The sequence below is a fragment of the Vicugna pacos genome, chromosome 5 (genome assembly GCF_048564905.1).
Source record: "Vicugna pacos chromosome 5, VicPac4, whole genome shotgun sequence".
NCBI classification, from domain to species: domain Eukaryota; kingdom Metazoa; phylum Chordata; class Mammalia; order Artiodactyla; family Camelidae; genus Vicugna; species Vicugna pacos.
In genome coordinates, this window is record NC_132991.1 from 68,389,904 (window position 1) to 68,415,908 (window position 26,005).

The 26,005-nt window shown below is 32.1% G+C and overlaps 1 protein-coding gene across 1 annotated transcript in view; it reads right to left on the minus strand.

Moving 5' to 3' along the window:
- The window catches only part of NBEAL1 (neurobeachin like 1), a 124,341-nt gene that overhangs the window by 61,147 nt on the left and 37,189 nt on the right, over positions 1-26,005 (minus strand). The window contains exons 8-23 of the mRNA XM_072961428.1: positions 24,855-25,161; positions 23,281-23,387; positions 17,613-17,699; positions 15,443-15,526; positions 13,512-13,610; positions 12,841-13,421; positions 11,966-12,098; positions 11,212-11,331; positions 9,937-10,240; positions 7,416-7,501; positions 4,067-4,156; positions 3,145-3,313; positions 2,558-2,691; positions 1,730-1,889; positions 1,540-1,642; positions 835-991 (exon numbers count right to left, since the gene is read on the minus strand). Of these exons, the coding sequence (XP_072817529.1) occupies positions 835-991; positions 1,540-1,642; positions 1,730-1,889; positions 2,558-2,691; positions 3,145-3,313; positions 4,067-4,156; positions 7,416-7,501; positions 9,937-10,240; positions 11,212-11,331; positions 11,966-12,098; positions 12,841-13,421; positions 13,512-13,610; positions 15,443-15,526; positions 17,613-17,699; positions 23,281-23,387; positions 24,855-25,161 (2,721 nt within the window). The remainder of the gene's footprint in view (positions 1-834; positions 992-1,539; positions 1,643-1,729; positions 1,890-2,557; positions 2,692-3,144; positions 3,314-4,066; positions 4,157-7,415; positions 7,502-9,936; positions 10,241-11,211; positions 11,332-11,965; positions 12,099-12,840; positions 13,422-13,511; positions 13,611-15,442; positions 15,527-17,612; positions 17,700-23,280; positions 23,388-24,854; positions 25,162-26,005) is intronic.

A 26,005-nucleotide genomic window follows, 5' to 3' on the forward strand; every position in this document is an offset into this window, starting at 1 on the left:
TCAACCTTTTAGGGAAACACCCTAGGTCAACTCATTTATGTAACACCAATTGTGAAGTCATATATTATTAACCACTCAGTACACAACGCATATTTCATGATGGAGGACAAAATATTTGAGTCAACATAAATTAAGGCTGCTTGCTCATATTTGGTGCTGAGAGTGGTAAACTGCAACAGCAAGAAACAACAGTAGATACACCTGGGCTCTAGTCCCAAGTTTATCAGCTGTGTGACTTTTTAAGTCACCTAATCTCTCTGAAGATATATTTCCAAATGTGCACATGGGAAGAGTAATTCCTGGTCTATATATTTTATATCAGTGTTTTTCAAATTCTACTATGCATCAGAATCATCTGGAAGGCTTGATTCAGCCATATATTTGCATTTCTAAAAACTCCCAGGTAAGTGGGTCCATACATTGAGAACCACCTTCTTAAAGGGCAGCTCTGAGTATAATGAATAGTGTATGTAAAAGTACTTAAACATAGAAATACATTTATAATTTACTCTTTATGTAAAATTTTTATGAACCTATGACATATTAAAATTCATGTTAGAAATCTGCCCCATAACTTTGATGATAGTTAAATATACATCATGTGGCCTATGAGCAACTATTTCCACACATTACTTTACAGCCAATTAAAGTATTTTATTACACTATCATTTATTTTATTAAACTTTCAGTCAGGAGACACAATTTACTTCTTTAACTACCTAATACTATATATGACACTATAAACATTTATATATATATATATATATGTTTGAAAGAAGATGATATAGAAACTAAATTGTTAAAAAGAAATAACATTTATCAAGAGCATAATACCTGTTCTTCTTCATTGACAGCAGCTATGTAACCCATAATACTTTGTATCTCTTCATGGGTTCCACCTTTGCACAGAAAATATTTAATTAGTCCATACAAAGAAGTCCTTATTGTTCGAATATCATCTAGAGACAGCTCACTATATTTACAATCACTCCTGAAAGAGAAAGTAAAAGAAGCATTGAAACTTTCAATTTTTACATTTTTGTACTTTGTATATAAAATAATTCATAGTTTAAAAGAAGATGTTTCCATGTATTATAGTATCTTTGGCTTTTTATTTTTAAGGAAAACAAACCTTTTGAAGTTAGGAGTTGCAATGACAAAGGTATAAAGTGTGAAAAACAGCTTATATTTATTCACCATTATGTGGCAGACACAGTTCTAAAATGCTCTACACATTATTAATTCATTTAATTTTAATCCTCAAAAAACCCACAGAAAGACATACAGTTTTATTATCTCCTTGTCACTAACCAGAAAAACTTTAGCATGAGTAAGTTGTCTATAGCCAGGCAATTAATGAAACATAATATATTCAAACATAATATATGCACATGTGATCCACTGTTCATCATTTTAACCTCCACAACATCCTGGCTCTCTGAAGTTAAAGTTATTAGAATTGTTGGAAAATAAACAATCTAGATGTTCCAATCAAGTAACAGAAACAGTATCAAGTGAGAAGGAATAAGAATATCATACCCATAGTAAATCCTAAGTGTATCTAGGAGAAACTGCACACCATACTTCTTTCGGAAAACTCTCCTGCTGTCTTTGATGATGGTGGAAAGATACTGTATGTGACCTAAAATGGAAAGTTCACTGTTAACACATTGGTGGTCATTAAGTTTCTAAAACAACTATGAAATTTTATCCAACAGCCTGCTCTCACCAATTCGAAAGGGAAAATCTCCACGATTCCAAATACGAAAGTCAAAGAGTAAATATTGATACATTTGCTGCAGGAGCTGCATATTTTTCTCTAATGATACCTGTTCAATGAGCAATTGAATTGCCATCAATACATTAACATCCATCAAGGTGCTTGGCACCTGAAATTCAAACAGAAGAGGGTTCTGTAAAGTTCAGTTTAAATAGCTGCCATTAAGCCCTAATTTCGAATGATTAGTTCAGAACATCTAATAAACATAAAAATCTTTGTTAGAAAAATATAAACAATTTAAACATTAATTTTTCTGATGGAATTCTAGAACATATTTTCCTAATATCATATTCAAAAATAGTCTTTAAATGATCTAATATCCCAAACACCAAAGTTAACACACAAGGTTCTGTATATCAAAGGTTATACACTGTTATGTAATTTAAAGTATAGAAGGTAAGTAATTCTTGTATAAGGTGATTCAATAGAAGTTTTCAAAAGCTGCTTGTCAAATAAATTATATCCATGAATACAACTTAAGCTATAATGGTATAATTTTAAAAATATGTTTATTTATTGTAAAGAAAAACCTCAGGAGAGGGTATAGCTGAAGTGGTAGAGTGCATGCTTAATACACAGGAGGTCCTGGGTTCAATCACCAGTACCTCCATTTAAAAAAAAAAAACTAATAATAAATAAATAAATAGAGCTAATAACCATCCCCCTCCAAAAAATAAAATAAAAAATAAAATTTTTTAAAAAAGGGAAAAGAAGAAACCTCAACCAGTAACTAGTAATTATAATCAGCCATATCTACATAATGTTAGACCAGCTCACCTTCTGAAGTAAGGCTCCAAGAATGGCAACTCCGTGGGAGTGAATAAGATTGTCCTGGTTAATAGGATGTCTTTGAATAAAGTGTTTCACAATCAAGATAAATGTTGCAATTAAATTTCTCTCTAGTCTTGACTCTGTGGAATTGTGAACATGTCATTAATTATCATAATTTTTCTAATCATTTTTATATCACATGTCCTATATCATAATGCATAATGTAACAAACAAGGAATTTGATTCAGGAATTTGCATCCAAAGGTCACCTGTAGAACCTAAATATCAGAGAAAGCAGCGGTTGCATATTATATACTTATGCACACATATATTTTCTCTACCATGAATTTAACAATGTTGTCAGATTTCTGCTAAGAGTACAACCTAAGGATAGTCAAGAGTATAACCAACATCTTAAGTTTTTTGACCAAAATATTATGAACTTTCTGAACTCCATTAGTAGAATTAGGGAAGGACTGCTTCAACCACAAATAGTTAAATTTCTTCCTAATGGTAGCAAGACATTTTAATCTATTTTTCAATTAATTCTCCAATTTCTCAATGATTATACTGTGTTAATTTCAGCTTAATACCTGATGCCTTTGTGGAGGTCAGTACTACCCAATCTCCTTCTACAGGTGTTATCAATTCAGAAACTGTGCTTTCATTCAATCCTTCAGGAATCTGTCCTTCACTGAAGTGGCTGATTTGTTCCATTAGAGGAAAGAGTACGTTTAATCCACCTATGCAGTTTATGATGTCCTGAAAAAGAAAATTACAATTTTTAATCCTATAAAACATAGGCAATTTTCTCACTTAATATCTTCACAGCATGTAGGAGGCTACAATTTGCTAAACCTTTAGGCAATGTATAGGATAGCCTAAGGTAAAGGAACCTTTGTATGTACATTTGCTTTAAAGAGCAGCCTCAAGGGTCAACATAATCAATACTCAAGAGACAAGGCCAGATGTTTTTAATGCACCTTTGTTTTCCAAAGTTTAAGAATTCCAAAAATGACTACATAAATAGACTTCATAATGTAACACTAATGATATAAGAGGTGACAATTGTCACAAGGCAATTAGGCATAACAAACAGGAGAATAAATCATGGGGAAAAAAAGATGTATCTACAGTAGAAATAGGACTGACTCCTCTACTTTAAGTTTACAAAAAAGTTGGAGGAAGTGGCTTCAAAGTTCCAAGTGACTATTTTGGATAGCTTAACAAAATATATTCAGGAACCTTAGCCAAGTTACTAATTTCCCTGGCCTCAGTTTCTTCATCTATAAGATGAGGATTATATTAATTTCCATTTTGTAAAGTTGTTACAAGGATTAGGTAAACTAACATATGAAAAGTGCTTATCTGTTTATCCTTCAAACTATCTTGCCTGCAAATATTTTAAATGGAACCTATTATTCACATCAATCTGGTGGTGCTTAAAAGATAAAAGTTTTTTAAAGGATTGGTAAACTTACAGAATATGTTGCCCATCATTTACCATTAACTTACCTTAACATCCCAGTTTACTACTTTGTTTCCTGTCAACCTTCCATGCAAACAATTAGTAGATAAATCAAGACAGATTGAATTTTTGCAGGCCTAAAAATAAAAGAAAAATATGGCAAATAGCTAAGAACAATGAAGACAAAACATAACTTTACTACACATGGACCATTCCACCATAATTTTAAATGGTTATACAGTGGAGTCAATTATATGAGGCCTACAATGTTAAGTTTAGTGTTACTATTCTGATTGTCTTTTAAAAGAATCAGGGACTAGATTCTAAAGCACTCACTCATCCAATGCAAGTCACTGCAGCTTGTCACCTGACAGATAAGCTATAGTAAGAAATTATTATTATTCACTAATCACACGGTTTAAAATTTTTTCTATTCTAAACCAGTATATGCAAATACATTTTTGACTTTTTTAAAATGGAAGTTTTAGGTCCATTAGTACAGAAAATTATTATCACAATATGAAAATCAAATCAGTGGCATAAGACAATATTTTCCCTTACATTACTGATTGACAATTCCACTTACATTCAAATTAAGAGCTTTGCTTGCAAAGCTAGAAATTGTTATTCCTTAACTTCCATAAAGGTTGATAAAACTTCACATTTAACCTGTAAACTTGCAGGTAATGAAATATCTTTGAATCAAATCCCCAGTCTAAAAGAAAATTTAAAAACCTACAAATTCAGCACAGATGATGTGGTTTTTGCTTTTCTCTAAGGCAACTGAGAAAAACTGCTTTAATAAGGTAAATGCAAACTGAGTTTACATTTAGCTCAATGTAAACTATGTTAGTCTCAGAGACGGACATGTCTTTCTCCTGTTACTCAGTTTGGGTCTTGTGTAACTATGACCTGTCTGAACAAAGCAATCTCCTATGGCATGATTGCCACCAGTCTCCTATCTCTCCAATCCAATTCTGACCCTGCAGCTTGAGACCCTTTCCTAAAATGCAAACCTGATCATATCACTTTTCTGCTTAAAATCCTATCCATTGCCTACTACTTACTCTGGCATAAGAAGTGTCTATAATCTGGCCTCCACTTGGCCCTCTAACCTCATTTCCTGCCAACTTATCCCATTTAGTGACCTAGACCCAAACACACGTGGAACCCAGTTTTACAGTCTATGTCTCTGTAGGCACTGCTCGCTGTACATCTCTCCCTCCACCTGCCTTTTAAAACATGAATCAAACCATTTTTTTCTAACACAGTCCATCCTCCTGGAAGAACCACCACTCTTCCTGTATTTTGTACATAATTCCAACACAAAAATTTTGTATAGTGGTTAAGGATATACATTAAGTAGGCTGACCATTCACTAGTATTATGAGGTTAGGCAAGTTACTTACCTGTACTCAGCTTCAGAAAACCAGAGCTTAGAAAAGATACAGAGAATACCATATACCCCTCAGAGCTTTTGTGACGATTAAGTGAAACAGTGTATGTGCAACCTTTAGCATAGTGCTCAATATACTGTAAACACCAATAAATGGTAGCTAAAAAAAACAATGCTTATACAATTACACTGCACTTATTTTTTACACATTTTGTTCACTTTAGATTGTAAGCTTCTTAAAGCCACAGATTTTAACTTACTCATCTTTGTATGCTAAAAGTTCAGACAATTCTTGACTGAGAAGACTCTCAAATTTTTAAACAAAACGATGGTTGAATACCTCCTACAAACGACTACAAAGGTGAAAAACTGCTGAGTGCCAAAACATCCTTAAGAATAGCTTTTCCCACACTTTTCAAGTGTATCATCCACCTCCAAGAGGGATATACAGAATGCAGCATTCCCCCAACCTCATTTAACCACAGAAACCTTGTATCATGATATATTGCCATTTTCAAGAAATAGTCCTCCAATAACTGTTTTACTGTGTGTATTTGTCATTGGGTTTCTTGAGGGAAAACAATAGCTAATTTTTAATATTACAGAATTTTTACTCCCAATAGTAAAAATCCAACCTTAATGTTATTAAGATCAAAGTTATTTTGAAAAAGGGATATGCAAAAAAGGCCCAGTTAGCCATCACGTGTCTAGCTATACCACCAAATATATTAGTGAGATTAAGTCCAACTATATCCTACCTACCTATACTGAATAGCTGTAATGAAAGTAAGTATAAGATATAGATAGTCCCTGTTAAAAAATAATTTAAAATCCAGTTTGGTAAACAAATACATGTGTATCTTCGGGGGAAATTATCACAAAAAGCAAGCAAACAAAAAGTAAAGAGACCCAAGGGATATTATAATCAATGCAATGCTCAAATGGACCCTGGATTAAATTTTTTAAAGGCTAAACAAATATTTTTAGGAAAACTGGGAAAATTTGAACATGAGTTGTAAAGGACATGAATTACTGGTAATTTTCTTAGGTAGGTTAATGATTATGTTGAAAAGTTTGGGAGTAAAGTGTCTTGATAGCTATGTCAACCTACTCTTATAAATTATTTGAGAGAAACACATGAAGACCAAGTGAGCAAAGTGTTAATAACCAGTGAATTCTGGTGAGGAGTATACAGGATTTCACCTTACCATTCTTTCAACTTCTCTCTAGGTTTGAAATTAATCAAAATAAAAAGTTAGAGGGAAAGTAACCAATAAATAAATTTTATTAGGTTATATATAAACAAATAAATATTCAAAGTAATAAATTCTGACCATGTTCTAGCTGGCTAGACAAGGGGGGAAATTCTATGATGTATAATCTCACACAGCAAAAGCCTCTTCTGGGTCAAAGTAACATTAAATACAATGAAGACAAAACATACTGCTTTTATGCCACTTCTCCCTTTTCCTCCTCCCAGTTTCACCTTTGATCTTCTTCCCCTTAGCCCTTGCTGACCTCAGTTACCTTTACTAGATAAAGGGCTTTCCTTGAAGGAAAAAGGACTGGGCATGGTACACATATAGGTAGTTTGTTTTTTCTCCTTCTGACGTAAACATTTCTTCTTTGTGTTTTCTTGCTAACATCACATTTTAAAAATAAACAAAGAAAATGTTGAGCACAATTCTGTTTCATCTCTCCTTCCAAAAAAGTAGAACACATTTAAATAGTTTCATTTACTGAAATTGATTCATTAGTATAAATTCCCACTACAACTATTCCCATGCATACTACTGGGATGACAAAGGTATATCTGAATCCTAGTTGAGAGCTGTATCTTAATATTTACTGCTTCTCATCTGCCTTTGAAAATTATTAATTTTTAATGGTAACTTAACCCCCTTCTCAATTACCCACTTAAATGACAGAAGAAATAAAAAAGGAATTTTAGTTCATAGTACAGTTACAGCTAGATGGACAGTCCATGCATTTACTCTGACCTTTGCAGTGTAGTGAAGGAGGACGGTACCAGGCAGGTCGGCCATGTCAGACTCCTGAAATTTCCAAGGGCTTAAACAGTTTGGACCTGAAAATTATACACACATACACACACATATTATTGAATATATACGGCCTCCTCAGTTCTGTGTAATCAGAAAATAATTTTAAATCAAGCCGTTTCGAGCTTCTCATATAACACACTACCCAAGTTAAAACACACTACCCAAGATGTACTCTATTTTTATATCATTTTATATCACCTCCAGTTGGTTCTACAACTAGAAAAGTTGGGGCAGTGGGTAGAACAAGTTCTACTACAGAAAGGAAATTTTATATACCATTAAAAAATTAATATAAAATATAGCAAAGTTTATATATTAATTTATCTAATATAAACCAATTCAAATTTGTAAGATAAAATAGTAAAACAACCAATGAAGTAAACAGATATCACAGAAATGGTTAGTAAATAAGTAGGAAAAAAAATCTTCTTTAAAAAAAAAATCAAAGAAATACAAAAACGAATGGAACAGTATTGACCATGACATCATAACGTGCTGTGGTGAATCTGGTATTCTTCTGCTACTGGTAGGCACTGTCAATTGGTATATCCTTTATGAAAACTGATTAGGTAACATGTATTGAGAACCATAAAAATATTCACACACTTTGCATATTTATCCTGGGAACTTATAAGCAAAATATGAAAAATAAATTGGTATAACAGTTCATCATATTTAATATTTAGAAGCTGATATCAATATTAGAATTTGCAAAAAACCTAAGTAAATCATGCATTATAAATCCAATGAAATATTATGTAGCCTTTAAAAATAATCATTATGAATACTACATAATAAATAATTATTATTTATAAGAGTAGAATTTTAAGCAGGAAAAACTGTAAGAACAAAATCCAAACTATATAGTTGCTAATGACTATACTAAATGACTTATTATTAGCTTGGAATTTATTTAAAGATCAACTTTAAATACTTCGGTGAGTTTAAATTAATGACAGGTTTCTAATATAAACTTTGAAAGTCTACACAGAGACATTCATCTTCAAACTTCATATAATCTAAAAAAAGACATTTTGACAAATACTAAGCTAATTTTCAGAGTTATGTATATTAACTCTGTATTATATATATTAACTTACAAGCTTAACTCCTAAACATTCCACTAAAATATAGATACAATTTTTAAAAGTTATGATACAATACCAATCAGCATGTATCTTTAAAATTAGAACCAAAACAAAAACAGCTTGTCATTGTATCCAAGGACTCCTAATTCTACTGCCTTCATGAATTCTTCAGATATATTAATATATGAATTATAAAAATGACAAGTTCTGAATAAGACTCATATGATTTTAGAATCAGCTGTGTGATTTCCTACGAAAGCAGACCTATATATTGTTTCATCAATATAATAAAATCTGTCAAAAGTACTGGCAGTATTATAGACTGAATTGTGTTACCCTCCCCCATTTCTGTGTTGAAGGTCTAACTCCCAATGTTACTATATTTGGAGATAGAGCCTTTAAGGGGTAACTAGGGTTAAATGATGTCATAAGAGTTGGGCCTAACTCAATAGGGCCCCTTATAAGAAGAAAAAAAGGCAACAGAGAACTCTTATCTCTGCACACACACAGAGGATAAACTCCATGTGAGGATGCAGCAAGAAGGTAGACACCTACAAGTCAAGAATAGAGGCTTCACTAGAAATCAAGCCTAATGGAAACCTGATCTTGGAATTCTAGCTTCCATAATTGTGAGAAAATAGTGTTTAAGCTATCCAGTCTATGGTATTTTGTTATGGCAGTCCTAACAGACTAATGCAGGCAGTATTATGGACAATATTTGAAATATTTCCCAAAGGTTTGCTTTATGTATGCTTACAAAAGAAAGTATAGTGTACTATAATTAATTATAATGTATAATATACTTGAAAGTTGTTAATAGAGTAAATCTTAAATGTTATCAACACACACATTAAAAAATGTTAATTATGTGAGGGAATGGAGGTATTTTTATTATGATAATCATTTTGCAACGTATGTATGTATCAAATTAGCACACTGCATACTTTAAACTTACATGTTGTAAGCCAATATCTCAATAAAGTTAAAGGGAATAAAAGTATGGTGTGCGGCAGGCTTTTTCTTCCCCTTCGGCTTCAATTGAAAAAAAATACAATTTGCCTCTGAACAACATGGATTTGAATTACATGGGTCCACTTATACGTGGAGATTTTTCACATATAAGTAAATACTATAGTACTACAATATGCAAATGTGGAACCACACATACAAAGGAACCACGTATGTATGGAGTGCTGACTATAAATTATATGTGGAATTTTTGCCTGCATGAAGGGTCAGCACCTCTAATCACTCAAGTTGTTCAAGGGCCAACTGTGCATTCTCCAGGTCACATATATTCCTCAGAACATGTTTAGGCAACAGAAAAAACGATTTAAGTTTAATTAAACAGTATGATGGAACATGCTCACCTGCTAAATATAATGCCTTCACCTGAGGAGACTGCAGTGCTTCATAGAAGACGATAACAGACCCTAGTTGACCCTCCAGGGATGTGGGACACCCCCACTCACTGTCTTGGGTTCCAGCTGATATCAGTTTGGTAATCAGTTTTGATTTTTCAGTGGTTCCTCCCCAGGAGGCTGATGACAAAATTCCACCAAATGATGTCCGGTGAGGGGTAATGGGAGAAGAAAAAGGTGGATCTGGGATTTGGGATGGTGGAGGAGTGGTGGTTCTCTGCCCAGCTGAACCAATGCAGCATGAAATGAAAGGCTAAAAATTAAGAAATGAACACAATAAATCACACATTTTAATTAAATCTCTATCCTTATATTTAAAATGAAACGGTACATAAAATTAAGCAATACACTGAAAAAGTTTTATTTTTAATGGATCATGATGTGTGCATGTGTATGTACACATAAGACATCATTACAGATGTTATATTCGATCCACAGATTTTAGCTGCATGACTTTCATAACTCACTTTATATCCTTCTGTAAGTTTTGAATTTTTAATGTGTGTATTTAAATTTTTTTTTACTTTAGTAAATTCTAAAATAGAGAAAACCACTTTTTTCTCTTAAAATTTATAAACAGAGAATTACACATCAGTATAATAATGCTCATTATAGGTTATCCTGAAGTGATCACTGAGATGAAGAGCAATAAGAATTACTGAATCCTGGAAGGACTTGGGAAATAATCTAATTCATTCCATTATCTTCAGAAAAGGCCTTTTCAAAAATACCTAAAAATTCTCAAAGAACTCTTACACTACTGTTCTTTAAGAATCACCACAGGAAATAAATTTTATTTTATAGCTAACTACAATGTGAAGATTTAAGGTTTCTTTATTATTGTTTCAATTTCAATGAAAAATTCAGTGATGGAAAAGAGTCTATCATAACAGTCTAAATATTTTGTATACTCGGAGAGCTTTATTAAATCATCTTTGCCCTATTCTATTCACATTCTTTGACTTTCCTCTTATGAGTCTTTTTTTCTAAGCCTTTAATTACATTTGTTTCTTCCATGAATTGTTTTTATTACGTTGTCTGACTTCATCTATAATGAAGGCTAACATAATTAAATGTTAACTTACTATACATATTAGTACATAGAAAATACTAATACTTATAGGCATACATTTAGAACAAACAGAACCTTATATATTTAATTAAAAATTTTTTCAAGAGTTCTCAATCAACTAGTCCCATAAAGAGTAGGTTATACGTGCTTACTTCATTCATGGCAGGAAATCTCAGAGGGGCAGAGACCTTCTGCTGTCCATTGTCATAGATATAGACAAGGCTCTGACCAAACGGCCTTTTTCCAGGCATATGAACAATGGTTATGTTGTGCTGGTAAAGTAAAACATAGATTTAAAAGGTAAAGATTATATTAAGTCTTTGGAATAGTAAACGTTTTCAGAGTATTACTATGTAACTAATTTGTGTGAAGAGTAGAACAGAAGATTTAAGCATAATTAAATGCTGATTAAAATCATGTTCTTAAAGTGAGTAACAATTTTCTTCTGTAGTACTATAAAAAACACTTCTGACTATTCTAGAAAATCTATACACAACTGGAACAGAGTATCTTTCCTGCATTTTCCCAAGTCTATGCATAGTCTTTAGAATCAATTCTTCTAATAAGAAGCATTTTATTTTTTTTAAAAAGCAACAGAAATGTATTGTTTTTACAATTTCTGTTCTCATTTTAAATTGAAATTGAAAATCAAATTTGATTCTGGAAAACTTCAAAGAAATCATAACATTTCACTTTAACTTTCTAGCAGAAAAATGATTACTGCTGAATTTACAATTATGGTAAGTTGTATTAAATTCTTTATAGGTAATTTTCAACATGAAAAGAACCTTAACATGAAAGTTTACTGAGTCTCAAAAAGCAGATGACAACACAATGTACAAGCACCAACTTGTGTTTTTTAAAGGAAAGAACCAAGAAGTCAAATGTGATGCCCTGAAGCCTTACCCAGAGGGAATCACAGAAACTGTGGTCAGGAAGCATAACTGTTGCATATTCTCTTTTCGTGCACACTGCCACAACCAACATACCTGAATGGGTAATAAAAGCTTCAAAACCCATGCCACTTCCTGTAAAAAAGCTAACAAAAATATATATTACCAGAACTTTTAAAGTCAGTTATACAGTTTCACCATTACTGGAGCACACAAAACAATAACTTCATTGTGAATATCCTTATCAAATACACTGCGCCTTACATTCTACTGTTATACATCATCAGTCCAACCTCGCTTCAGAGATGATTTTTAAATCTTTTTTGGGGCACAGGAGTTTAGTAAACTATAAAAGGCAGCCTTATAAGCAGAATGCCATTAGCAAACCATAGCAAAACTATAAAATTTCAAATCTTCAAAATTCTTTCAAATAAGATTCCGAAAGCATGAATAAAGATCTTAAAAAAATCCTAAGGCATATTAAAAGTTATTAGTTACTGAAGTAACTAAGTTTGGATACACATAGGTTTTTTGGTCCTTCATATAAATATAGCATCAACAATGGAACAGAAAAATCACCATTCATTTTCAGATTTACTATTGCTTTTTTCTTCAATCTTACAATAATTTTAAATCTCCAAATTTAAAATCTGTTTCCAAATTAGCTTCAGAACTTAACCGTCAAAACATGTGAGATATACAATTATTATTATGAAAGCAACAAAGCACTCATAATTAAGGTGTGTACACCCCAAGGAGGAAGAGGCTTCAGATAAAACTATTGTACATTTAAAAAGTAGATTCTTAGAAAAGCTTTTTCCTGCTTAAGAATCAGAGCATATACTGCTATGACAGTATTCATTTATATTCCATAACTTGTATCAGTACCTGTACAATTGTTTTCTTTTTCCTCCTTTGTTAGCATTGCCAAGAGTCAACTGATCTTGATCTAAGCAAAACCAAGCACTGAAAGAAAAGGCAGACCCTGGCCATTTCTGTATGGAAGGCACAGAAATTCCTGCCATACTATGTGACAAATTAAAATACTGCAGTGCACTCTCGAGACTTCGTTTTCGGGCCATTGTCAGGATTGCTCGAGTTACATGAGTGGTATACGGGTGAATACAGTCAGATTCATCCACTCTCAACAATCTTAGTAGTTGACGGATTTCTTCTGAGCTCACTGACTGACTCCCCAAGGAACCGTGGAGTGCGATCAAGTTCTCAGCACAAGTCCGATGGAGGGAAGAATGGGAATCAAGGGTTTCAATGATTCGAATTCCCATGTTTGCATTGACACAAGTAGTTCGACTCTGCCTATTAATACAACAAATTCTCTTCAGCCAATCAGAGATGAAGATTTGCAGGTCATGGGATTCTAGCTCTGGAAGCCACTGGATAAGAAGCAAAAGAGGCTGGACATTACTAATGCCCAAAATCCCAACTGAAGTGTGGTCACCCTCTACAGCCTGTAAAGCAACATAAGAGACAAAAGGTTATTTACCATCTTTGATATCAAGATAATGGAACTTCTTTTAATAAAGCTAAAAAAAACTCACCATATTCATAAGTTCTTTAAGTAGTTCCAGTGGTGGCTGACCCAAGGATTTTAATACTTCAAACATATGTGTATAACCAATTCTTTCCTTAAATACTTCCTAGAGAAGGAGAAATCAACGATCAAAGCACATTTTCAAAAACTGAATGTGTTAGAATATTTAAAATGTTAAATAATACCTATTTAAGTTAACTAAAAATATTAAAAGATTGAGTTCAATATTTCTGTTTTCTTAAGTCACGTGTCTTCATCTTAAAATAGATTCCTTACACCTTCTGGAATACAATGCTACAATAACATACCAAAATATAAAACAAATGGAATTAGCAAAAATTGTGTATTATAAAATTATTATTTTACTTGCAGATTCATTTACTTTCTTCACTTGATTTGTTATTAGTACAGTATTACTTGAAATTAAAACAAAAATGGAGAAAAGATGAGATTTTGGGAATAAGAGGAGTCAGCAGCCTAAAAGGACTAGTTTAAATAGTCCTGCCAATTCTGAGTAATGGCCAGAAAAAAGCGGGTATGGTTTTCTCTCTGCTCTTTGTAACTAAATGGTTTGAATTATCCAGAGCATGAAGTTTAATTTAGTAAGCTCTAAGTCACATTATTTTTGATCTAGTGGGTACCCAAAGCCATAACGTAAAATATAAAGACAAGCAAAAAAATTTAGGAACACTAAAGTGCTCCAGGAAGTTAGGCACAAAACATTATATAATCGAAAGATTTAAACAAAACAAGTATGACTGGTTGTCTCTAGGAAGGGGAATTAGTTGACTCTGACTCTTTAATATTTTAAACCATGCAAGGCATTACATAGTAAAAAACAACAACTTATATTCTAAAAAGATTTGGACATCATTTTAGGCTTGAATTTCATAATACATTACAGGCAATCCATTATACTCATAAACCAATTACTTAGAACTTAAGATCATTTTTTCCTTAAGAAATTATTATAAATGGAGACTAGATTCCCACACCAGCCTATAATAGTTATAAAAGCCTATTCAGTAGGAATCTAACCACGAGCTATATATAGCAACATTTATAGGGCAATGTTAGTCTCCTAACAAAAACTAATGGAAAGTAAGAAATGCAACTGAAAGCATGGCTTAGGGAACAAGGAATAATTCATTCATTTCTGGAACTAAAAACGTAAGGCATAAAATACATTAGAGGCGGTGGATAAGACAGTAAAATGGTGAAAATAATAATAGACACTTACACTTATTAAGTACTTACCATGTGCCTGCACTATGCTCACCATGTTACACAGATGATTATTAATTAATCTTTAATTAATTAATTAGTTAATTAATCATTAATCTTTAAAAGTACTCAGTGGGAAAACTACCAGGACAAAATCAGCATAAGTGAACTACAGGGCATAGTTAGTGGCAGTGAATGAGAAGGGAAAGAAAATCCTAAGAGTTAGTGACTACAAAGAAATGGCCATCTGGAACAAGTCCCAAACTGATAGGGCAATTCACATGTGAAATATGTTCATATTCTAGGCAGTCATGAACTGACCAAATAGTCAAAGAGTGATTATTGTATGAATGAAGAAAAACTGTGATATAAAATTTAATTATTTCAATGCACTAACCAAAGAATGACTTAAAACGATCACTTCAACATTTCAACACCAGTGCTCTCTTCCCATTCGTTGACTGACACTTTAAAGCCCTAAAGCTTACAGTTAGTCATCAGTGTTTTAAATAATCCCAGAGCAGTGCCCAGAAGCATTTGTCTTTTAAATTGTCAGCTAAGTGATTCCAATACTAACGAGATATTTTGTGAACTATTTTGTTTCACACGTGAAACCATATATATTATATACTTCTTTAAGTGGCTTAGGGAATTATATAGCAAAAACTGGTATATCTAAGATAACACTTCAAAGCTTGAGGATATATGTTTTACCTTAGCAGCTGGAGATTTGTTCATTACTGCTGTCAAAGCCTGAATGGTTGATATAGCCAAACAATCCAACTGTCCCTGAAACACCTACCAGCGGGGAAAAAAAAAGCAAGAAATTAACAAATGTATTCAAAATTTGTATTCAGTTAGGAAACCTTTGTTCTGAAAACCTGAAAAAATAATTACTTAGCATGCAGTATATTCCTCTTCCAATGAAATGGGTTTCTGAAACATTACAACCTGTAAGAAAAGTTATATGCTTGACAGAAAATAAGCCATGTGTCAAGAAGGATAAGGCTACATTCACTCATTACATTAAAATGTATTTTGGGAAAGAAAAAACACTAAGCTTAATACATGCTTTTTAAAAGTAATGGACAATCTCAAGAGGAAGGGAGGGAGGTCTATCACTGGAAATTCTCTTATGCTTTAACTATCCTTCAAAACTACACTTGAAACCGCCTAGGTTAAAATTTCATTAGCATGTATAATAAGATGTCTAAAATAGTCTTGTCTACTTAGTTTCCAAATCCTGTTATAAATAAAATGGCATGTGCATACACCAGCTAACCACTTACATGTGAAAACAGTAAGGTACATCTATTTTTACATAACATGAAGAATTTGAGGCAGAACAGAAAATGAAATATGTATCTATACATACTGTCATGTTTTTGAGAAGGCAACCTTTAATGCCAAAAGTTGTAAAAAATAAATACCAGATCTATTTTGTCTATTTTTGTTTAAGCTTCATCATAAAGAAGAAATGTATTAAATTTCAGGGCAGTGCATTCATAACAAACAAAAACAAAATAGCACATCAACAATATAAAAAAGCTGAATATGAATGTTATATCATCAGCATGATAATATAGCATGAAAGCATAGTGTGAAGACTAGAAAGTTGTAAAAATTACCCATCCCCAAAACCTGCTTTTGGGAATACGTTACTATAACTTGAAGCTTGTCACTCTACAAATAGAATTTTCCTCTCTCCCTCCCACTAAAAATGGTGTGAGTAAAAAGGGACTGATTAGATCTTTGTCATATTAAGCTAAGCTCTACACTTTTAAGCAAGTTATTCAAGCTGGCATCTTGGTTTTTGTTGATGTTTATTAAACATAATTATATAAAATAAACATATTACATATGACAAAACTATTATCATATGCATTAAGCATCTGCATACAGAATTTCATGCAAATAAGATCTTTTCTAAACTTTATGCAAGAAGACTATGCATCACAGTACCTACATTAGGAATACTAATTGTAAACCCTTAAGAAGATTTTTATAACATTTTATAAATCTATATAAGAAGACTTTCAAGGAACTAAAATTTATAGAGAAATCTAAAACAGTACTCTGTAGTTGGCATTTCACATACAGAATAGAAAATAATAGACTATCATATCTCTTTTTACACCACAACTCTATTTATATACATGGACATTAACATAATGATAATAAGAGACATCAGTTAAGCTCTCTCACAACATTTTGGGAAAGATAAATAACAAAGCAATTTTTATAGGTAGTTTTTTTCCAAACTAAATTACCTAATATATTGTGAAAAGTAAGATAAATTGTATATTTCTGCCTTATACCCATGTAGAGTTGAATTTTTCGAAAAGAAAAAAGTTAAATTTTATGCTAAATCAAGACTCAAAAGAGTCTGGCATCTTCTTCCCTTCCTCTAAGATTTGGGTTGTCCATTGAATTATAATCATCATTTGTCAACAAGAAGCAAAGAATCAAGAGATTAAAATTGATCATACATATTCACAAAGAAAGCCCTAAGGTCCCAGGATACCACAAGGCTTAGAAAAAGAAGCCCCCCAAAATATGGCATCACCACCAGGTGGACAGCACTGATATTACTGGGATCCCATTCCTGTACTTTATATTTCCTCACACTGAAAAGAACACACACATACATAGATGGAATACTGCTGATCGTTTATGTCACCCACCAAGATTTCAATATACTTATCTTTTAGATGAAAGCATTTTTACTTTTAATTTTTTAAACAATTTTCAAAAATAATTGATAAAGATTACAAGTAGATAATGTTTGTGTATTTTAAGACACAAGAAGAGAAGTACAGGAATAGGTACTCCCATTGACAGATTTTGGACTTCAGCTGAAACAAGATGCAGTCTTTGTAGATACCTGGTCCTCATTCATTTCTGTCAGTAATTTGTTGGCAAGGTCTTTCTCGTTCTTGTCTGCCACCTTACTGTTAGCATTTAAAAATAGCTGTTAAAAACAGAGACAAGAATAATGGAGAAAGAACATTAAATCATTACCTATAAGCAAAAATGAAGTTTAAATGGATTTCTCTTGAAAATAAATCCAAGAATCCACTCGTGAAGCATACCACCTTTAAACTGACAATCAACAATTCAATTTTTGAATTAAAAATTAACATTAGTTTATACTATATAATTAATTAATTATTTCTCTCTTGGAATTCAAAGTTACTAAAATAAGAAACAAAAGCAATAATTAATTAGGAACAATTAGTTAATATTCCTCAATTCTAAAAGAATAGAAGAGAATGACTCAGAAAAGAAAGAAATTGTTACTGAGACAGACTAAAGATATGGTAGTAAAGAATGTATACTAAGGGTTCTGTAGCCTAGGATGCTTGTGAAATGCTTTTAAAAGTAATTTTTAAAAGGGGTCTTTCTGGAAATACTTCTCAGACTCTTGAATATGCTGATGCATACTCTGACAAGGAAGGTCAGTAAGTAGCATTTCATGTATACATTTTCCAAATTTATCTAACCACACATTTTGTTTAAAATTTTACAACAGTATTCTCCAAAATTATGAAAAGTTGAGCATAATTTATATTAGTTTGTATACGAAAAAGGGAGATTACGATTATCTCTGAGAGATCGCCCTCTTCTGAAAGAAATGACAGAATTAAGTAGTTTGGCTTACATAAATAAAACTCAGCATCCCCAAAGAGCTCAGTCGCAGTCTAGGTAAAGAGAAAGATTAATTCAAATGCGAGTGAAAAGGGAGAGAAAGTTAGATTTATAAAGGGATTTATCAAGAATATCCTAAGAAGGAAGCTCTTCTTAGGAACTATCATTTCAGAAATAAAAAAATAAAAAGCGAGTTAACGTGCTGAAAGAATGCAATATAAAATACCATGAGTAACAGTATGGTAAAACAGGGTATGCAAGAACATAGGTAAAGCCTAACCTAAAAAATAGATCAGTGTATGCAATACAGGCTTTGGAATCAGAACCTGGATTTGAATCTTGGTTTGGCCATTTATTAGCTGTTTAGTTTTAAGAAAAACTACTTAACTTCTCTGAGCTTGTTTTCTCAAACACGAAAAGAGTATCATCTCATGAAATAGGTGTGCAAATTAAATGAAACAAACCATGTTAGGTTATTAGCCTAGTAACCGGCACATAAAGGCTAAATAAACGAAAGCTGGTATTATTACTATCACCAGAGATTTTTAAAATAATAATATTCCATATTATTTACGTTCAAGAACACAGAAATGCTCAAAACTAATGAAAGTAAAAATGAGTACAGTCTTTCCAGAAAGCAATCCAAATCAGAACTCTCTTAAAGTTCTTACTCTTCAAAATCAGTAATCATATTTCTAGAAATCTACTCAAAGAAACACACTCACACCAAGATTTTAGAACAGACATGCTCATTTCAACTTTGTTTACGATAGCAAAAATTTAGAAACCATTAAAATATCAACATAGTAGAATACTTAAATAAATTATGGTACATTAATAGGTTGAAAGAGAAGTCCTCAAATTTTCTGGTCTCAAGAACCAGAAACACTCTTTAAAAATTACTGAGAACGCCAAAGAACTTTTATTTATATGGGTTACATCTGTCACTATTTATCATATAAGAAATTAAAATCAAGACATTTTTAAAAATTTGTTCATTTATTCAAAAAATAATAAATCTAATGCATGTTTACATAAATAACATGTTAATGAAAAATAACTTTATTTTCCAAAATATATCTTAGTGAGGATGAGTGCTTTTACATTTTTTCAAATTCTTTAAATGTCTGACATAAAGGAAGACAAATGAACTCTCGTATCTGATTTTGCATTCAGGCTTTTATAATGTTGTTTTGCTTAAAGTTTATGAAGAAAATCTAGCCTCAAACAGAAATTTTGTTAAGATTAGACTTTGCAGATTCCCTGAAATGATTTTAGAGATCCCATACTTTGAGAATTGCTGGGTTGAAATATTTGCAGTCATTAAAAACAATCTTTTGAAAAATATATGATGGCTATGGGAAGATTCATGGTATAACATGATGAAAAGCAGAATATAAAAATATTCAGTAGTATTCCAATTTTGTAAAGGAAAGTATATCCACATTAAAATACATACACAAATATTGCTATGCATATTTTGCCATGATTTAAGTATTATATACATATGCTTTATAAAAGGATTTTTAAAATATATTATATACTTCTTTTTTCCTCAAAACTTTCTATATTGATTGTGCATTGCTCTAAATTTAAATTAAAATCTATCTTTAAAGAATGAAAAGAAACCTGCTCAAGGTCACTAGGGCAATGTGTATGAATTCTCTAAAATTTATCATATCTATCATAAAAGTTAAAAATATGAGTCCATGGAACTGTGTTTTAAGCATGTTACAGTATGACTGGACTCATTTTGACAAGCCCAGAAGTCTTTACACAAATGCTCAAGGAAATTAATGCATACTGGTTGGTGAATCTTATGCAAACAGAAAGCACAGAAACTGCAGCAATCAGCCTAAAGATTTCTGTGTAATTCATAAACTGTTTATGATACCTTAACCTTTAGTTGACAATGTTTGCAACGGGTCTAAATAGTTAAAATGACAATTGTCTCGATTCTGTATTACTTTATAAAAGAATCATTCCTTACTAACAAAAACAATTTAAACAGAAATCAATCAATAGACATATGTGGCATCCTATAACACATTTGGGAACTTAAGTTTTCACAAGATTCCAAACATTTGTATATATTCATAAATGGTATCACCTATCTCCATCAAATATGTTTGCATACACAGTAAATAAAACCCGTAATTCTCCTATATTTAATGCACAGAAAACAGTTTTTTCTACTGACTGAACAGTGACCTTAAGTACCAGTAATACAGTTACAAAACTATGTACAACAATGAAGTTAGGGTCAGAATACCTGGGTAAAGAAATCCTATCTCCATCATATATTAGCGTTAACCCTGAGCTAATTACTTTCAGGACATATTTCCTTATGTGTATACTAAAAGAGCTGGGCAGTTTATTTCAAAGGTTCCCCTTGTTTTTAAAATTTAATGACTCCCATGTTTGGTGAGGAATCTACAGGGATTCTGACTAGAATATTCCACAAATAGAGACCACTGCCAGCAGGGAAGGTTCAGGTCTCAAAGCCTGAATTTCCTCTCTAAAATGTGTTTCTTCTCTAACATTTCCTGTTTCAAAACAAAATGTGATAAATGGTACCAAATAATTAAATTTTAAAATGCTGTGACTGTCAGCAAGTTTCTAGATCTACATTATAAGAAACTTTGGCCTATAACATAGTAGAAAGAGCAAATATTAGGTCACCATCATGACAGCTATGACAGTTTTGTATTTTTAAAAAAGATACTGTTGACCATGGTATGACAGAGATTTTTTAAATTATATCTTGGTTTCACATATTGTAGAAACACATATCAAAAATTTTAGTAGAAACTATTTTATCCTAGTGATTTATCCTTCTATAATGTGTGACTGACAGGTTCTCTACACATGTGAGATCTTGTCTTTAACACTGAAGTCGTCTTTATAACTAATAAAGCCACACTGCTTTTTTACAACAAACAAAAAGGTTTTATAAATATTTCGCTTATGCTGCTTTCATCTCCCTAGGATTTCTTTCCCAAGAATCATTTTTAAAAGTTGGAGGGAGGCAACGTGATTCTCCAGTGGTAATTTGGTAGTTTTTGACTTCATAAATATTTATTACGAGTTACTTTATCAATATATTCTTTACTATTTTATGCTATTCTTTACAATTTTATTGTAAGTTAAACAACAGAGGGACATGAAAGCTTTGAAGGCTACTTCAAATGCTACTTTCATACTTTTCTTCTAACAGTGTGGAAAAATCCAAGGAGCTAAAATTAAAACTCTTATTCTGTAATCTGTAATCACAGAATCAGAATGAACCCCTAATATTTCTCAACAGGGAATTCATGAAAAGAATACCTCAAATAGAAAGGTAAAAGCTCTGTGAAGTAGTTTTATTTTCAAAGGCTTCTCAGGAAGCTCATAAAAGATTTCTGGTACCATCTTGAAATTTACGGAAACATACAATAATCATAAATATTAGTTATTATGTACTGATATGCAAGCCTGCTACAAGTATAAATTAGCAAAAAATTTAAAAAATAATAAGCAAATTGGAGGTACATATCAAGAACCTTAACAGTATTTCTATTTTTCTACTCTTCTACATTTTCCACTCATTTACAAGTTGTTTTTATATAACATTCCCTAATTTAGAAAGTTTATGCCCTTTGATCTAGCAATTCTACTAGAAATAGAATTGTAAGAAACTTGGAAAAGTAATGTAATAGCAAAAAAAACTGGAAATAAATTTAAGTATCTACCAAGAGGGAATAATTGAGTAGGTTACTGTACATCACTTAATATAATAATATGTAAAATCAAAACACATGAAAATGCTAATGAAATAATCTTAGGCGAAACAAAAGCACAAAAACATATGCATCAAATGCTCACACTAAATGTTAACAATGCGTAAGAAAAAGGACTTTAAAACTCAACAATGACAAAAAAGCTAAACAATCCAATTAAAAATGCACCAAGGACTTGAATAGATGTACATGAAAAGATATTCAGTATCACTAATCATTAGAGAAAAGCAAATCAAACCACAATGAGATACCACCTCACACCCATTAGGTTGGCTATTAAAAAACAAGAAAGAAAACAAAAGAAGATGAAAGAAGAAGGAGAAGAAGAAGAAGATAATAAGTGTCGATAAGAATATGGAGAAATTGGAAGCCTTGTGCATTGGTGATAAGAACGTAAAATGGTGCAGCCACTACAGAAAACAGTAAGGTGGTCTCTGAAAAAATTAAAAATTTAATTACTACATTATCCAACAAACCACTTCTAGATACATGCCCAAAGGAATTTAAAGTAGGATCTTGAAAAGATATTTGTATACTCATATTCATAGCAACATTATCCATAACTGAAAGGTGGAATCAAAACAAGGGTCCATCAATAGATGAGTGGATAAACAAAATGTGGTATGTACATACAATGGGATATTATTCAGTCTTAAAAAGGAAGGAAAATCTGCAACATGCTACAAGAAGGATGAATCTTGAGGACATTATGCTAAATGAAATAAACCAGTCACAAAAAGACAAATTCTTTATGATTCTACTTTAATGAGGTACTTAAGAGTCGTCAAAATCATAGAGACAGAAAGAGCTGTAGCTGCCAAGGGCAGAGGGGAGAGGAGAATATGGAGTTGCTTAATGGATATGGAGTTTCAGTGTTACAAGATAAAGAGTAACAGGGAATGGATGATGGTAACGGTTGCAACGACGATGTGAATTCATTTAATACCACTGAACTGTATACTTAAAAATGGTTAAGATGGTAAATTTTATGTTATGTGTATTTTACCACAATAAAAAAGAAAAAAATTTAGTTATAGTAATATGCTCGAAAGAGAATCCAAACATAAACAAAATAATAGCTTCTTAAAATCAAAGACAATAGTAATAGTAATAATAGAAAAATACCTTGCAGTTCTGAAGAAGTCGTATGAGATGTTCAAAGCAGTTACTGTTAAGAAAAATGGCCTGAAGAACCGGCCGATCCGTGCAGTCTAACATGGCTGTGATGGTATCTAGGAAAAGAAAAACAAAACTGCCCAGTTACAAAGCAGAAAATTGGGCATCACAGAAACATTAACTCTAGTCATATATGTAATTCATGCTTTTCAGTTGACAAACTGATAGAAATTAATCAGGAAATAATAGGGATAAGAAGTAGAAAACAAAATACTTATTACTTAGTAAGAAAAGTGAACATTTTTATACTTTATTATTAAAAATATTTAACTTTTTGTATATGAGTGATATATATTTCCCAGAGATTTACTTAGGAGTTCTTCCATTTTAGTGGTTAAGTGTAATAAAATGTGGTTCTCAACTTGCTATCAATAAGCAACACTTGGTTATGTTTGGCAACATAGTCTCATATATATAGCATAAAATTAACATATGGTGATCATGAAAATGAGACTGAGGTAATTAATCCATCTGTGATGATGTTTTGTTCTTGTTTCCTACTGAAAGGATGTCCCCATTCAGAAATATGGGGAAATTTGGCATAGGTAATATGAGTTCATAATAAAAGAGAAGTCCATTCAGTGAAGACTTAAACTTCCTTATAAACTTGCAATTTATAGTAACTATAAAACATGACATGTTATAAGATAAAAAAATAGATGTATAAGATGAATTTTATTTTCCTGCAAAAACACTGTAATTAATCATTTAGTTTCACCAAAATTTTGATGTCCAGTATTTTTAAACTGGACACGACACACGTAACCACACAAACATTTTTTTAAGTCTCTAGAGCTATACAACAAACCATTAATGCTGGTTATGTCTGGGCGGTAGGATATAAAAAACTTTTTCACTTTTACTTACCTGAGTTTCCTAGTTGAGCTGTAATGAAAATATTTTATTTCTATAAAAAGGGATTCTCAGTTAACAATATTAGTATCTATCAATCTAACAGGAATACCTTAAGAAATCACATATATTGGTAAAGGAACTTGCAAAGAGAGAGAGAAAAGCATAGAATATCACAAAGCAACCAACACAAACAGAGGGAAAGAGAAACAAGACACACATACAGAGGATCTGAGGAATTAAAACAAAACAAAAAACCAGAAACCCTCAGGAGGTTGAAGTGATCTCTATAGAGATGTTATAGAAGCATACACAAAATTGATTGTATGTGACTTTGTCATAGATTAGAAACTACAAACGGCACTTTCTGAAAATTTACTTCTCCTAGAATTTCAAAATCACAGCTGATTTTCTATTTAAGATTGCTGCTTTTGGCAGATTACAACTTTCAAAAAAGAATATAGAGGCTCGATTTTGTTATTGTCAAAGCAAAGATGTGAAAGACAAATCAATTCCATATTAATAAAGTCAAAATATAGTCACACAATATCTGAATTAAACAATCAACATTTCCTATACAATGGCCTTGTATTCTAAATGAAAGTGGAGAATACCAAGAAAAAAAAAGACTCAGAGAAAGTTGAATATAATAAACCTTATCAAATACTCACTCAGCATTTTGATCTGTAGCGCTATGAACCGGCTTTCCCATTGTCTGGACCTCCTTTGATTAGGTAAAGCGGAATGATCTGAATTTAGTAATTTAAAATAGTTCTCCAAAATAGTGCTAGTTTCCACTTGACGCTGATCAGAACTGCTAGTAAGAAGGATATGTACCACTTCGGTAAGGCACTTCAGAGTAAGTTCTACCTTTCTGCCCACTTCTTCAGGATTGCCGTCCTCCCAAGAATCACAATCAGCCAAAACTCTCATAAGAACTTCCATGGTGGCTGGAGAAATTGCTTGCAAAGCATTCCTCTGAAACATGAGAGACAATAAAAATGAAACCCTAACCTAACTGAAGTTCTTTATGTTTGCACAAACAAAGAGAATTTAATAAATCTGCAGACCTTTATAAGACAAGGTAAAAATTTTTTTAGACAGATACTCTGACAGACATTGCTAGTGTTTTACACATATTAGGTCTTCATTTCTTCACTAATAAAATTCAGATTTTTTTACAACTGGTAATCTGTCCGTGTAGAAAACTTACTTACCACCCTCCCTTGTAGCTAGGGACAGCCATGTGACATAGTTCTGGTCAAGAATATATGCCAGTAAACTATAAAGAGGATATCACTTTACAAATAAAAAAGGGAAGGACCCTGTGCTCTTGGCCCTTTCACCTTGTTTCCTGCCTATGGAATGCAGACAAGAAGCCTGGAGCCATCATGTCATGAGGAAACAAGTCCCAGAATTAAAAGAGAAGGCTACTGAGCAGAAGAGGAACAATGAAGGACCCTAGTCTTTGATGATATCACTGAGCTGCAGTGCCATCCCAGAACTGCCTACACCTGGATTTCTTATGCAAAAATACAAATAAACTCATCAATTTTGCCTAAGCCTCTCTCAGGTTTTCTGTTTTCAGCAAATGACATGTATCATTCATATCATTTTATTCTAAATGATACAGACACAGAAGAGGACTGGCTGGGTTCTGATTCTACAAACATATTTCTGAAATTCTAAGTAACTGGTAGTTATTTGAGGTGATTCATTAAACTTGAAATAAACAATATACATTGCCCTAAACTGTTAAACTGACATATAATAAATCAGAATATAATTATGTAAAATCATCTTAAATAATAATACTTAGGCC